The 16,167-nt window shown below is 54.5% G+C and overlaps 1 protein-coding gene across 1 annotated transcript in view; it reads right to left on the reverse strand.

The window, feature by feature from the left end:
- CDC42BPB (CDC42 binding protein kinase beta) overlaps window positions 1-16,167 on the reverse strand; it is a 99,371-nt gene that overhangs the window by 51,535 nt on the left and 31,669 nt on the right. Inside the window, exons 2-3 of the mRNA XM_043921331.1 lie at window positions 7,880-7,971; window positions 948-1,031 (exon numbers count right to left, since the gene is read on the reverse strand). Coding sequence (XP_043777266.1) covers window positions 948-1,031; window positions 7,880-7,971 — 176 coding nt within the window. The remainder of the gene's footprint in view (window positions 1-947; window positions 1,032-7,879; window positions 7,972-16,167) is intronic.

The following is a 16,167-nucleotide window of genomic DNA, read 5'->3' on the forward strand; positions in this document are numbered from 1 at the left end:
GAGGACACGAGTGTGGGCAGGGGAGGGGAGAAGCCACATGTGGTTTAAGAGGACAGACCTGACGCCAGCAGGGTGTGAGGCAGGAGGGACAGCCTGCGCTTAGGAGAGCCGCGTGGCCGTGAGCAGCGGTGTGCACTGTCCACACAGTGTGGCCACTAGCGTCGGCAGGTAAACCTCCAGGGAAAGGGCGAAGGGGCCACCTGGAGTGACCAGGAGGGCTCAGAGTGATGGGATGAGAAGGAATTTGCAGAGGAGGAGGTGGTGGTTCTGGAGGGGAGTGCCCGGGGCAGACAAAGGGCAGCCGCGGCCTGGGTGCAGAGGAGGCGGGTCTGCTGAGTGCCAGGGGGGAGCCTGAGCCCTCTGGGGGTGTGGGGGGGTGGGGAGAGCGAGGCCAGGGGCACGAAACAGCCGCCACCCAAGTGGACGAGGAAGAAAGAAACAGGCTGCCATGCAGCGGTCACCTACTTCTACTTCTAACCTTCCCTCCCCTAGAGGAGGGAGGGCAAAACATTCCCAGCTTCAAGAATCCCTTCTGCTCAAGGAGCAGAACTGAGACAAGACGCCCGAGGGTTTTTTCCTGGCTGCACCAGGCACGTGGCATCTCAGCTCCCGGACAGGGACTGAACCTACGCCCCGGGCAGTGGAAGCTCAGGAGTCCTAACCACTGGTCGCTGCCCCCGCAGACATACCCGAGGGGGCGCTCAAGAGAGAGGCAGCTGGTCAGGAGCTGACACGGGGAGGGTTGGGTGGGAGGGGCTGAGGTCCTGACCACAGAAAGCAGCGACTCTCGTCAAGGAGGGAAGGACGGACAGAAGGAGGGGAGGATGGACAGAAGGAAGGAAGGCCCAGACGTGTGAGGACTGCGGCTCTCACCTGCTGGGCTTCATCAGACCTCTCCTGACAGAGAAACCGCCTGTTTACCGATTTATTCAAGGCGTCACACTAACCTCTGCTCTTTTCAGCATCTCCCACTTGTTGAGGATTTTCATGGCATATATTCGTTCAGTGTTCTTCATTTTGACAACAGCAACCTGTCATACAAATGAGAGTTCAACAAAAATTCAGTTAACGAAGCACAAAAAGGTCAGCAGCACATTTCATTAATTACAGTGAAAACTCAGCTGCCTGGAAACCCTGGAAAATGAGCTGTTAAGCAAAGTAAAGTTTTCTATATAAGTAAAGATTTGCCCTTTTAAGCAACAAAATTTGACTTTAGGACTTCCCTGGTGACACAATGGCTAAGAATCCACCTGCCAATGCTGGGGACACAGGTTCAATCCCCGGTCTAGGAAGGCTGCACGTGCCTCGGGGCAACTAAAGCCTGTGCGTGATAACCCCCGAGCCCCCGCCCCGCACTCGGAAACAGGGGAGGCCACCGCAGGGAGAAGTCTGAGCACCACAACCTACAGCAGCCGCTTGCTCTCTCGCAGCTAGAGAAAGCCCGAGCAGCAGCAAAGGCCCAGTGTAAACAAAAATAAAAATGAATTGATTAAAAAAAAAGTCAGTTCTAGCCACACGCGGCCTGGATGACCTCGGTCTCTGGCTCGGCCCCCATCACTTTGGAGCTGAAGCACCGGAGCACGTGGTCTGCTGGCCTCTCTGGGGTCTGGGCATTTGCATAGTGATGGCTTTGCATTCTGTCAGAGGCTCCCAAGCTCCCCTCCTGCATTCTGGGGCTTCATCTCCCCGCACACCCACCCACCTCCACCTCTCAGTCCCACGGCCAGCCCTGCATGCACCAGGACTCGCCTCCGGGATTTTTTCTTCACGACAGCGGTGAGTAACTGGGGTAGGGGATGTCTTGCTGTATCTCACTGTTCGCTGAACCCAGTGTGGGTAAGGCGCAAGTGGGGAAACTGGAAGAAAACTAGAGGAGCCGTAGGAACCGCAGACATGTTCTCTCTGGGCTTGCGCAGCAGCCCCACCACAGACCACAGCGTAGCTGCAAGGGCTTTTCAGGTGGAGCTTATATATGTTTACAGAACAGAAGTGGCCCATGGGGTACGTCGTGACACGCATGTGTGGTGCTGTATGCGATCTCAGCTGTTACATAACCATGTATTTATAAACGCAGGGTGAGAGGCTATGGGACAAGAGCGCCTGACCACCACCGTCTTGGCTAATTTGCTCTTTCCCTACAGGGGGCCCCAAAAGTGTAACCTGGGCAGATTCACTTCTTTGTGCCTCAGTTTCTACAACTAGGAAATGGACAACAGCAGGACTAGCCTAAAACTGCTGTGTGAATCAAAAGACTTGACACGTTCAACATGGCTCAGGATGGTTTAGGCACATAGTTATTAGCCCTCAACATGCTGGCTGTCAGCCATATTCTTCAAGGGACAACTCAAATGCCACTTCGTCCAGGAAGTCCTCTTGGACTTCTGGTCCCCTTAGATGAAGTCTTCCATTGAGGCACATGAGATGTGATGTCTGCACCATCATATGGCACATCCTATTCTATATAAATAAATCACTCACTCACTGCCCTGAGTCCCCATCACAAAACCACAAGCAGTGATACTGACCCCTGCACCTGGGCTCTGCTGCCAGGGGCTGCCACACCCAGGGATGGGACAGAGAGTTCCGAAGTGAACCACTTATTCCCCTGCTTTCTAATCAACACCACACAGCAACATTATTGCAGCGGCCACAGGAGCTGACACACACAGAACACCGCCTGCGCCCAGAGCTGTGCCAAGCAGTGGACCCACCCTCTCTCAGCTAACCCTCTCCACGGTCCTAGATGGGGGCTATTTCTAATATCTTCACAGGTGTGCCATCTGAGGTGCAGAGGGGTTAAACAACACAACTAAGAAGGGGCAGAGCCTCACGCCCTCAGGCGTGTGCTGGGAAGGACTGTCTTGCAATGATGGTCACAACCAGATATAATCCTCCCAGAGCCTGCAGATGGTCGGAGGTGCGTGCCCTGCACTGCTGGGCTCCCAGCCAGGGCCCCCTCCGCACAAGTGCCCATGACCACCCTCTGGCCCTCACCCCCTTCACCCCATCACTGCCACCCCAAGAGCTGCTCCCCTCACACCACACCTAAGCTGCTGTCTGTCCACTGCCGAAAAGTTTAGAAACCGCTGACCAAACTCGCTACAGCTCTGAATAAACTAAGAATAACAAATAACAACAACAAATGAATGTTTAGTGGGCTCTCCAACATGTCTAAGAACAGGAACTCTGGGCACACACTCTGTCATCAAGTGAGGAGTGTCTATTTCTTCCTGGGAATTATATAATTATATAATCTGGGTGGGTGAGATATCAAGTGGAAGAAAACCCCAAAAACTACATAGTACTTAGTACAGAAATGGTCTAACCTGACAAGCTGGGTAGAGCTGCTAACCTTTGAGGGAAAGAATGATATTCTGAAAATGAGAAGCGTCAGTGACGATCCAGACCTTGCAGGAATGAGACGCAGATCACAAGAGAGCGTGGCTCTGCAGAGGAGCCCTGCCAGGGCACAGACCACTTTCAGATAACATGCACAACGGTTCTGTTAACACACACACACAGGCAGAGAAGGAGGGCGGAGGGAGCTCAAACAAAAGCAGCACAGTTATAATATGACCAAGAAAATGAGATAAAACGTCAACAAAAGGGCATCTGAGTAAAGGGCTGGACCGATCTCTGAACCGTTCTATACACACAGCTGTTCTGTTAATTTGAACCTGTTTCTAAACAAAGCTTTCAAAGCTTTGCTTCTTTAAGCCATCCTAGGAACGAGGGACAGCAGGGCAGGGTGGCTGGACACATAGGCTTTGGGTCAGGCAGGGTCAGTGCTGCCCCCACAGCCCACCCTGGGGCCAGGCCCCTGCTCTGTGCCTCCGTCTCGCATCTTCTCCGTGTCTGTGAAGCCACCTGAGGCCTGTGGCGGCCGGCACACGGTCAGGACCTGCCGTCACGTCCAAAGCCACGGCCCTGGGCACCGCACCTCGGAAGCTGGGGAGTGAGCCCCCATTGCAGTACAGGGTTGGAGGAACCTCCTGGGCCGCTTCTCCACACTGAGGGGAGGACAGAGACGTGTTCAAAGCTCAGGAATAAGCCAGCACCCTGAGACTCCTAGCCCTGGCTGAATAATAACCTAGAAATTTTGCTGAGCTCTGCTCCAGTTCTGAGGTAAGAGGGTCATACTCCAACTCCAGGCAGACTCTGCGAGTTCTTCCTATAGGCAGGGCTCTTGAATGGTGCCACCATGGTGTCAGAGGCACAGGTGCACACAGCTGCTTGTGCAAGGCGCACACACACCTGTCCGTGGACAGTTGCACACACAGGGCAGATCTGCACACAGACTCTCCCCATCCCTGGCTTGTCATGAGGAAACAATCATTCAATTAGAACCACGTGTGAAGAACACTCAGGAAACAGCAATGATTAGAGCATCCTCATTTCCACAATCTGCTTGGTGCTTTGGAGACAGAGAAACCGAAACGGGGCCACATTTCAGGCACGTGATGACAAGACCACCCCAGGGAGCAACAGGCGGTGGTGGGAAGGGGAGTCACAGAGCCCAGAACTCCGGCTGCGCTGGCGAGGGCGGCGCTCGTGTGCAGGCGAGCCTGATGGACACAGGACACCTGGCCAGACGAGCTGCGTGAGGAGGGCTGGTGTGGGGGCCCAGGCCACAGGGCCCAGGGCGGGCTGACTGTGTGCCTCATACAGAGAAGCTGCTAAACCCGGAGAGGGAGCAAAGGCTGGACTCCAAGGATGCGTCTCTCTTGATTTGGGAGGAACTGAAAGGTGATCAGTGTTATCCTCTCTGAAAATCAGAAACTGACTTTTGCATTAAGTTCTTTGGCAAAGAAGAGCACTAAAAATAACTGTCTACTATTCTGGCACAACCATGCCCTCTCCTGAGCTTTTGTCTTTTCCTCCCAAAGGCCATCCCTGTCCTGCCCTGGGGCCTCCTCCTGCCCTCCACCCCGACACCCTGAAGGGCTTGCTGTCAGCAAGGAGCTCTGTGCGGCCAGCGCTGGGCCCAGGAGACCGCCCGCTCCTGGTGCAGGGGAGATGGTCGGTGGGAGGATATACTGAACGGAGCTGGGTTTTAGTTTGAAGAGAGAGCTGCTGTTTTTCTGCAGAGCTCCCTGCTGGGGGAGGGCAGGGCTCCGGGGAGGTGGGGGATCTGGGGAGAAAGGGGAAGGACTTCCCCAGGAATAGGATGCTCCGTACTGACTGGGGAGCTGGTTGCAGAGGAGCAGACGCCTGTCATAACTGGAACCATTCACCCAGATCTGTGCATCTCACGGGGAGGTACACCTCAGTATCTGAAAGCAACAGCGAACAACCCCCTGTCCTGTCCCAGCCCACAGCCTATCCAGGGTCGCCCAGGGTCAGAGCTGCCCCCGGTGGCAGGCAGCCCCCTCCACCTGCGGCCTGGAGAGATCCGCTCTCAGGGCTGGGGGGGTGTGGAGGTGGAGAGGAAGGTATGAGGATGACAGGCCCCCCACAGAGCGTGGGGCTGGGGTCTGACCCGAGGCCGGGGGTTTCCAAGGAAGAAACAAGAGCAGGACACACAGCCACCCACATTCGCGCTAGCAGGCCAGGCTCTCTCCCTCGGGTATTCCGAAGCGTTTTCCCGGAAGCACGCTCTTTCTGTGCATTCTACCGAGGCCCTGAAGCTACAGCAGGGCTGTCAACACGTGCTCGAAGCGCAAGAACCATCAGAAACGCTGAGATGGTTTCGAAAACAAACGCCAGTCCCCAGTAGTCATGAGGCACTCCAGAGCAGAGCAGCCGTTGCATTACACCCCGCTCAGCTCCTTCCGCGCTATCTCGCCCCACGTGAAGTGTACGCCGCACACAGTCTGCAGCACTCGAGTCACGCCCAGCGGGGCCGCCGGCGGGCAGAGCACACGCACAGCTGGGGCGTGACCGAGCGCTTGGCTCACCAACACGGGCGGCTCCCGGCCCAGGAGCGCCGAGGCAGGACCGAAGGAGCGGCGTTACTGCAGCTCAGTGACGGGCCCGCTGCGGGGCGGCCCGTGGAGGGTGCCGGGCGCGAGACAGGGGGTCAGCGGCTCCGGCCAAGGACCACCTGGGGTGCACAGGCTGCTCCCCTCTGCACCCCCGACAGACACACACACACACACACACACACACACCCCGGCCAAGGACCACCTGGGGTGCACAGGCTGCTCCCCTCTGCACCCCCGACAGACACACACACACACACACACACACACACCCCGGCCAAGGACCACCTGGGGTGCACAGGCTGCTCCCCTCTGCACCCCCGACAGACACACACACACACACCCCGGCCAAGGACCACCTGGGGTGCACAGGCTGCTCCCCTCTGCACCCCCGACAGACACACACACACACACCCCGGCCAAGGACCACCTGGGGTGCACAGGCTGCTCCCCTCTACACCCCCGACAGACACACACACACACACCCCGGCCAAGGACCACCTGGGGTGCACAGGCTGCTCCCCTCTACACCCCCGACAGACAGACAGACACACACACACACACACACACACACCCCGGCCAAGGACCACCTGGGGTGCACAGGCTGCTCCCCTCTGCACCCCCGACAGACAGACACACACACACACACACACACACACACCCCGGCCAAGGACCACCTGGGGTGCACAGGCTGCTCCCCTCTGCACCCCCGACAGACAGACACACACACACACACACACACACACACCCCGGCCAAGGACCACCTGGGGTGCACAGGCTGCTCCCCTCTGCACCCCCGACAGACACACACACACACACACACACACACACCCCGGCCAAGGACCACCTGGGGTGCACAGGCTGCTCCCCTCTGCACCCCCGACAGACACACACACACACACACACACACACACCCCGGCCAAGGACCACCTGGGGTGCACAGGCTGCTCCCCTCTGCACCCCCGACAGACACACACACACACACCCCGGCCAAGGACCACCTGGGGTGCACAGGCTGCTCCCCTCTACACCCCCGACAGACAGACAGACAGACACACACACACACACACACACCCCGGCCAAGGACCACCTGGGGTGCACAGGCTGCTCCCCTCTACACCCCCGACAGACAGACAGACACACACACACACACACACACACACACACCCCGGCCAAGGACCACCTGGGGTGCACAGGCTGCTCCCCTCTACACCCCCGACAGACAGACAGACACACACACACACACACACACACACACCCCGGCCAAGGACCACCTGGGGTGCACAGGCTGCTCCCCTCTACACCCCCGACAGACAGACAGACACACACACACACACCCCAGCCAAGGACCACCTGGGGTGCACAGGCTGCTCCCCTCTGCACCCCCGACAGACACACACACACACACACCCCGGCCAAGGACCACCTTGGGTGCACAGGCTGCTCCCCTCTGCACCCCCGACAGACAGACAGACAGACACACACACACACCCCGGCCAAGGACCACCTTGGGTGCACAGGCTGCTCCCCTCTGCACCCCCGACAGACACACACACACACCACCACCCCACCCCACCCCCAGCCGAATGAGGACCGACGGGCGGGCAGGCTACCAACAGTGAGCACCGCCGAGACGATGGTTCTTTTTCTTTTCTAAAATGACTGTCAAGACTTTTTTCAGCTGACAAATGGATAATTTTAAAAACTTACTCTGTCAGAAAGAACTTTTCTGGTCCAGACAATATTTAGGGTAATTCACCAGTCACCACCTTTTTTTTTTCTTCTCCTTAATTCTATCTTTCAGATTTTATCCACCAAGAACTTTCCAAATGATACCAACAATTACCTCATCTCAAAATCAACATACAGGTCCCTAGAAACGCTAGATAAGAGTTGCTAGGCAAAACTGAAGGATGGGAGGGAGGGAGGGGAGGAGGGAGGGAAGAAGTCTACCTTACCTCACCAAAAGCACCTCTTCCAATCACTTTAATGATCTCAAAGTCTTCTCGATGAAGCTGCATTTCCTTCACCAGTTGTGTAAATGGTTTCGCTACAAATGAAAAGAAGTCAAATTAACAATTTATTAAGTTGATAACATAAAAATTTTATTAATTGGGGCATTCTAAGAAGTTATATTTTATTTAGAAGCAGTTTACTTTTTAAATGAATACTTTTTAAAACATGTAATATCTGTAAGGGTTTCCTTGGCAACTCAGTGGTAAAGAATCCACCTGCCAACGTAGGAAAAGTGGGCTCAGGGCCTGCAGAAGGAAGTGGCAGCCCACGCCAGTATTCTTGCCTGGGAAATGCCATGGACAGCCTGTGGGGTTGCAAAAGAGTTGGACACAACATAGCGACTAAACACCAACATCTGAGAAGTCATGGACATCTGGAGAGCCAGCATTTATGCCAGATTAAGGTGGGCATTCATACTGGACACGTACTTCGACTACTTCGACATGTGTCATAACAAACTCCGTCACACAAAGGCCCCCTGGGAAACTCAGGGCAGTGGGGCTCTCCGCACTGCAGTGAGCTGTGGATGCTCGACTCTCCTGCAGGAACAGCAGAGGCCCAGCAGGCCAGGTCCGTGAGCTCTGGGTGCCACCCATCAGCCTGCGGGACTGGCACTCTCCCGACTCCCAGTGACCACCTTGAGCCTCTGGAGCCCCTGGCGGTGCCGGGGGGCAGGGCTAGGAGCACTGTGCCCCCACGAGGGCCGCACACCATTCTCGAGGTTCACTGTGTGGTCACCCACACTTCAGGGAGAAGAAAACGAGTCAGGTTTCTGTGGAATGTGGACCGGGTTGAACAGTGTCTCCCCAACACCTGTGGATGTGACCTGACTTGGAAGTGGGGTCCCTGCAGATGTCATAAAGCTAAGAGGAGGTCCCAAACAGGAACGGGGTGGACCCTAAACCCACCATGACTGGCATCCGCATACAAACGACCTAAACCAGAGAGACCGAGGGGAGTCACGTGAAGACGGAGGCCCGGAGCCCAGGGATTCAGCGACAAGCGAGGGACGCCCCCAACTGCTGCCGCCGCCAGATGCCAGGAGAGGGAGGGACAGGCTCTCCCCGAGGGCCTTCAGAAGGAGCACAGCCCTGCTGACCTCCTGACTTGGGACTTCTGGCCCCAGAGCTGTGGGAGAACAGCAACTCTCTGCTGCTCTAGGGCCTCCAGCTGGTGGTGAGCTGTCAGAGCAGCCCCAGGGCCGGGAGCCCCACTGATGCAGGACACAGCGTGAGCGTCCGCCCCGCCCTCACCTGGCCCGTCACACCCCTCACACCTTCAGGCCTACAGCCCCGAGTCCCTGCCAACCTGGACTTGTTCTCCACAGCTCTCTTTCAGGTCCTCCATGATGACAGCTTCGCCAGCACTCCCCTGGGTGCACGTGGGCAAACGTACGAGGGTTCTCTCTGGGTTGTCTGTTATAACTGCATGTGCACCCACATTATCTCCCCCAAAACCTGCAAATCTCATCTTTTCTGGACTTCCAGGTGAGCTCCATATTCTTAATTTAACTCAATTATTTTCTCCTTAAATAGCTGCTTAGTCCACCAAGGTTTGACAAGCAAGGTTCGCTGATCCAAGGAACAAAGAGCAGCAGAAGGCTCTTGGCTCCTGCTGGTAGTAAATTACCACCGTCGCCACTGTAAACACGCATCAGCCCAAGGTTAGGGAACAGAACCCCCTGGGCCTGAATTATTTAGGGAGCAGAAAGCAAGGCTAAAGAAAACCCTGGAGCCAGAACTTAAAAGGTCACCTACGGCGCCTCGTGATGTATTTCAAACATCACCCAAAATATCCATTCCCAGGAATCCTCATGGAAATACAGACTTCAACAGCCACTGAAGACCATCACCTCTCTTGGCATCTTCTGGAGGAACCAAATGGTACCTTTATTTTACTGTGAAGAACACACTCCCGACAAAGCTGACGTGCCCTACTCCCCCAGCAGGAGAGCAAGCCTAGGAAAGCAATGCTGCAGCGCTCCTGGGAAGGAGCCGAGCTTGGCACGCGGTGTGCCCCGCAGACGCTCCTCCTGGCGGGGGTTCCACACAGTGCGGCACTCTGCTGCAAAAACCCCGGAGACTCATGCAGCCTGCTGGCCGCTATCATAAACGTGCAGGTCCAACAGCAGTGTTCATGGACATCAAAGACAACGCCACCCCTAACTGTGCCCCAAATCCTTGTAACTTCCATGTTCTCATTCCAGCCCTTGATGGTAGACACAGCAAATATTCGTATAGCTATTTTTCATATTTTGCTTTTCTCACATTTTTCATGTTTCTAAACCACTCAACTATTATTTTAACAGCTGAATAATATTTCAGTAAGTTGACACACACACAACTTAAAATTGTGTGTCTACCTAATGCAGAGGTTAAAGGTTTAATTCTTTAAAATTATTTCCTTATGATGAATAAATTTGCAATAAACTTTTCATGCACACAGATCTTTCTTGTTTTTTTGTTTTTTTTGTTTTTAACTATTTTAAGTTAATTTTTAGGATGAAATTCCAGGACTGTCCTCTGGGTGCTAACATTTTATCTGGTTCCTAACCTGCCTTCCACCCCACACTGATGCCTCGTCTTCCTTTGAAATTAAAAGATTCTTTGATGCCTGGTGAGGTAATGTTCTCCCATATCCGTTTGTAGCCCTGGGATGTTAACTACCCGTTCATGACATCTGCTCACTGACCTCATGATCTCATGACATCTGCTTCATCCTTTTTAATCAACTGCACTTCAGTACTTTACTCTGGCTTTGTCAGACATAACAACTGTAAACACCAGGCCTCCATTCTGCTGCCTCTTTTCATCTAAATTGTGCTATTTTTATTTTATAGCAATTACTACTTTTAATAAAACCAACTTCACTTTTCCTGTAATTCTACTAATAGGGCTTAGAAAGTTATAACTCTTTAAAGATCTGATAGTCAACCCTACTTTTGGCTAAACGGTTTTTTAAAACAGTCAACCCATCATTCATCTGTTGTTTATAGAGAACTCCGGAACCTGGTGTGAAGCGTCTGTCTTGCTTTCGAGTGGTAACGATCTATAGGCACATAAATGGTCCAGGGAAATGTCCCCGAGTTCTGCTCACTCCTCCCGTATTGGCAGGAGGCAGCCACGAAGCTGCGGGGACCAGGGATAGTCCTGGTTTCCTTCCATTCAGGGGAGTCAAGTTCTAAGTGGGACACCTGGTAGCCCTGCTATCTTAGAAAAGGCATCTGCTCCTCTGATTAAATTTTCCATAAAAAGGCAAAAGCCCCTCCTCCTCAGGGACCCATCAGCAGCGAGGGCTGAGGCAGGGAAGCGGGAGGCCCTTGTGGCCGAGGAGCCCCAGCTGGCTTTCTCAGCGTCCCTTCTTTCCGCATCAACGGTCCTACTTGATGTTCCTCAAGTTGTCCTCTTACTCTCTTGATAGAACCTATTTTTACTGCTTATACATTCTACACAGCTCTGAACAACTTTCCTGAAATGCATGAGCACGGATTTATCAGGTCCAGTCTGATAAACAGGCAAAGAACCATGGAAACACCCCAAATGAAAGCTTGAAAAGATAAAGGAAGAAAGACTCAAGCAATAGGAAATTAACTATGAGAACAAAATCTAGTTTTTAAAATAAAGAGCACTAAAAAGAATCCAGAAGGAAAGCGTTATTTCTGAAGAATCCTAAATATTTGCAAATAGTTCTGAAAACATAGTAAAAATATCACAATGCTAGGTAAACATCATTGAGACTGCATTAGCTAGAACCTGAACAGAAAATCACATCAGAGCAGCAGACCCCCTGTAACCACAGCAGCAATCAGAGGCCAGAAACCACTCCGACGGGAGGGGCTGAGAAAGACATGGAAAGGGGAAGAGCCACCTTTCAAACAGGGCGCCGGTGTCAGCACAAAGACACTGGGCCCCGCCGGCCGGACCCGGCAGCGTCTAGAGACAGAACGCACAGGGCTGTTTGAGGAAAATGCCACAGACAGGGCTGGTGGCTGGGTAACTGAAAAGATGGAGGCGCGCGGGATTATCATGAAACAGCAGGAGCAGGAAGCAGCCGACACACCTGGGTACCAGGAGAACCGCAAGGAGAAGCTGGACTGGTGAGGTCTGGGCACAGGGCTCCGCGCAGCGGGGACCCGGAGGGTGGGAGGCAGCTGGGGCTGGCTGCCAGGGTCTCTGAGCACAAAGGCAGGCCGTAGGGGCTGGAGCCCCGGGAGCTGAGAGGGGCACTGGCCATCCGCTGCTGGGGTCTCTGCAAGCATGGGAACACACCCAAACCGGGACCCGTGGCCCACGACCAGAAGACACTTCCTGCCAGGAGGAAGCCAGGGGCCAGGTGTCCCCTGCAGAGCTGAGCCCAGATTCAACTCTGAAACTCGGGAAGGAGTCTCAGCTGCGCGGAGCCCTCTGTCCAGGGTTCACAAATCCCCCTGGAAGGAAGAGGAGCCGGCAGGAAGCTGCCGGGCCCTTCTCCCTCCTCCAGCCCCCTCTATCTCCCTCTGGTGCGCCCTGGGCAGAGCCCAACAAGGAGCAGGTTTCAGAGCCCAAACTGGGCGATGCTGAGGTGAGGAAGACATCCATGCGGGGGACACGGTGACAGGGGGCATAGGGGGCTTGTTACACACGGAAAGCCTGATGGCCTCAGTAACCAGACCCAGGACAATGGGAGCCAGGGTCACGACTGTCAGAAAAGGGAGAACAAAGGCCCTGCAGAACTGGATTAGAAGTGGAGGCAGCGGTGAGAACTCATGGTTTTCAATGTGTGGACGTAACAAGTGTGCACACACACACACACAGAAGCCCCGCTGTCTCCATGGAGGGCCAGGAGGCAGCATCACCTCAACAAGAAGCATTGTTAGGGAAAGATCTTGGTTTCTAAACACCATTCTCCAACTAAGGAACCAGGGCTCCTCCGTCGATTCCAGAGCTGGGTCAGGCAAGCACGGGTGAGCCTGGAGCGCCCTGTTGTGCCGGAAAGTGAGCAAGCGCACCAAGGAGAGAGAACCGAAACACTCAGTCACAGATCATCCCGCCCAGTAAATAAACAAACTGAGGACACACACGGATAACAAATTAATCAAGAAGTTTTCAAATCTGATGAGAAATGGGATATTTACAGTTTCAAAGCACATCCAATCGAGATACTTATGGATCAAAGAGAGAAACAGCGACCTCACAGGGCAGCCTGGCCGACACTCGGGGATCGGAGTGAGACTGCGCCACCCAGAGGACACAACGAGAATCACCGCGTTCTGCGCCCTGAACTCAATCACCAGGACACAGGAGGGAAGCTAAGCTGTGGAGATGGTCCACGAAATGACTGGCCTCAGAGGGCTCAGCCGTGACAGTTAGGCGAAGCCAGGCACATCCCCGCAGAGGGAGGGAGACAGGATTGACGCGCAGGGGGCTGGGATCTCGGCCCCTCTGCTGAGGGAGAAGGTGGGGCGGCGGGGCTGGGGGAGCACAGGGCTACAATTCTGACCTGGGGGTGCAGACTACAGGGTCCAGGAACACACACTCAACCTTGGGAGGGGGGGCGGTTGTAAGCAATTCCCCCTCAAATTGTTGAGGGAATTCTTTATACTGCTATCTGCAGCTTTTCTGTAAGTTTGAGAATGTTTCAAAAAAATTTAACGTCTTTTTAAAGATCACCCGTTGGTATCAGGAAAGAGGGCGGGGCTGTGGGGCAGGTATGGTGGGGGGGCTGGGGGCGCCGCCTCCCACCACGGGAGGGAGCATGGGAGAGGATGACGGTGCCACCCCGGGTCACCCTCTGGAGGAGCACTGCCTGCGATGTGGGCGGAGCAGGGGGAGACTCCTGGGCGAATGGGTGGGGAGCAGTGATGGACAGGCTTCAGGGCTCCTGCTGCAGAGTCGGAGATACAGACCAAACGGACTGTTCTCACAAGAGTCTACTGCTGTTTCTGGTCTCCTGTTGGGAGGAAACTGGAGCTCCCTTGGAGGGAGCTGGGCAGCAGCATTTTGAAGGCTGCTCCACTGACTAAGCCTAGAGCTCCGGTGCTCCTCAGAACACAAGACGTTACGGCGAGGATTCTGTGAGCTGTGCCCACTGGGGAGCAAGCAGCTTGTCAGGACACTTAAAACAGTCAGGCTGCAAAGCAAAATCACGACAACCAAAACACCATTAGGGATTCATTGTAAACATAATTTACATTAAGATTCTCTCAGAAGTCAGATACTATGGGTAGCTTGAAGAAAACAGATTCATTATAATGCTTAAGATAACATTTGCTTTTTCATGGTAATAATGAACCACTGGATTCTGAAGTAAGGCAACACAACTACTCCGAATCTTAGAAACAGTAAGGTGACCTCTCCTCCCATGTAGCAACCGGCAAACACGGGGTGGGGGTGGGGGGGTTGGCCCTCTGCACTGAGGCAGCGGAGAGGGCGCAGGCTGGCTGGCCTGTGGGGACCCGCACTCAGCGACTGCTGGGGTGGGCACCACTCGGAGCCCCGCACCACACGCACGGCAACCTGCAGCTGCCGTCTGAGACCACCCCCAAGAGCCCACCCCATCAGGAATCACAAAGCCACCATCCCGCCCTCGCCTTCGGGTGCCCGCCTGCATGCACCCTCCAGCCCCCCAGCACCATCTTTTCCCAAACCAGCACCGTCCCATCACTTCCCTGCTGACGACTCCTGAGCATCCTTCAACAGAACCTAAAGGCTCACAGAGCTTGCTGCTGCCCCTCCCCCACAACACCCCGTGCGCCCCTCAGTCCCACGACACCCATCTTTCAGTGCCCCGGGCCTGAAGGTGGTGTTCCAAAGCAGGGCCCTGTGAGGGGTACCCCACTCCCCACGCCCCCCACAAGTGGAACACAGGGAACCAGCAAACACAGTTGCCTCAGCAACCAGTCATTAGGAAAGGTGACCATCTCCACTGAGAGTGCCTTTATTATTTTTTTTCTTTTTTAGAATACATTCAACAACTTGGGATATTTTCCACCAAAAAAAAGAAAAACAAACACCAGAATAAAGCTTAGCCCTTAGACAGGTAACCCTTGATTAGGAAAAAAATCTTCCTATTCTCTTCATTATTCTACAACCTAAGACTCTTTCTACAGAACTTCTCATGATTCTAAAGGGCAATGAATCAATCAACAAAGCAAGGACAACCACTGGCAAATGTGAGGTCCCAACTGCAAGGGAAAACGGGGATCCCTGTGTTCCCTCTAAACAGAGAATGGCTTTCCCAGGAAGGACTGGGGCGGAGGGAGACACTTTCGCTGAAAGTAACTGAAAATGTGAAATGAGAACTGATGCCCCGCCCTCTGGCTTGTTTATCTAGAGGAAAGAGCGGACCAGCTAGAAGGGGTGCCGGGAGGCGGAGGCGCGGCCTGGTGGCGCAGGGCGGAGCGTGCTGGGCCCCCACCCCGGGCCCAGCCTCAGCCCCGCCGCACTCACACCCGGGACCTGGCAACGGCCTTTCAGGTCACCTAGTCCAAACAGTACGCGTACCAGGGAGGAAACACGAGTCCAAGGGCCAGGCGCCACGCAGAGGACGCGAGGGGCAGCTCTGCTTCCTCTGCGAACAGTCAGCCCCAATCCCGGGGAGGCCCCCCACCCCCACCACTCACGGGTGCAGCATGGGCATCCCACGTGGGGGGAGGCGGGACAGCACCCCGAGGACCCAGGGCTGCGGCCACTGGAGGCGAGTGAAGCGCAAGGCGTGACCTCAGCGCCCTGCGCGCCCAGGGCAGGGCTCCGGGGCGGGCGGGCGGACCCCGCCAGGCAGGAAGCAAACGCCCCCCCCCAGCACCAGCTCCGGGGAGCTCAGGCTTCCAAGACGCGGTGACGGTCTGTCCCCACAGCACAGATCAGACACCCCGATGGGAGTCACACCTGTCCGAGTTTGTGGAAAATGTGCTTATGTTACATTAAATGGACGACTTGTAGCAATGAAGATCTTTTGTTAAATGACAGAATACTATACTTTCTAAGGAGCTGAGAAAGTGGAAGCTTCCAAGAAGCCCTGTTAACTCCCAAATAAAAGTTCTCCAAACATGAACTCTTCAGATAAGCTGATAATCAGGGTCCAATACTGTGAAGTGAACGAACATTAATTTTAACCTAAAGCAGTGTAAGATTTTTAGAGGACTGAGAAGGAAGTCCTTTAATACTCTGACTCAGAAGACAAGTAAGGTTCAGACTGAGTCAGTGAAAATCTGAGAAGCAGGGGTGGGGAGGCTGCAGTGAGTCAACAGAAA

This window comes from Cervus elaphus, chromosome 13 (assembly GCF_910594005.1).
Source record: "Cervus elaphus chromosome 13, mCerEla1.1, whole genome shotgun sequence".
Taxonomy (NCBI): Eukaryota; Metazoa; Chordata; class Mammalia; order Artiodactyla; family Cervidae; genus Cervus; species Cervus elaphus.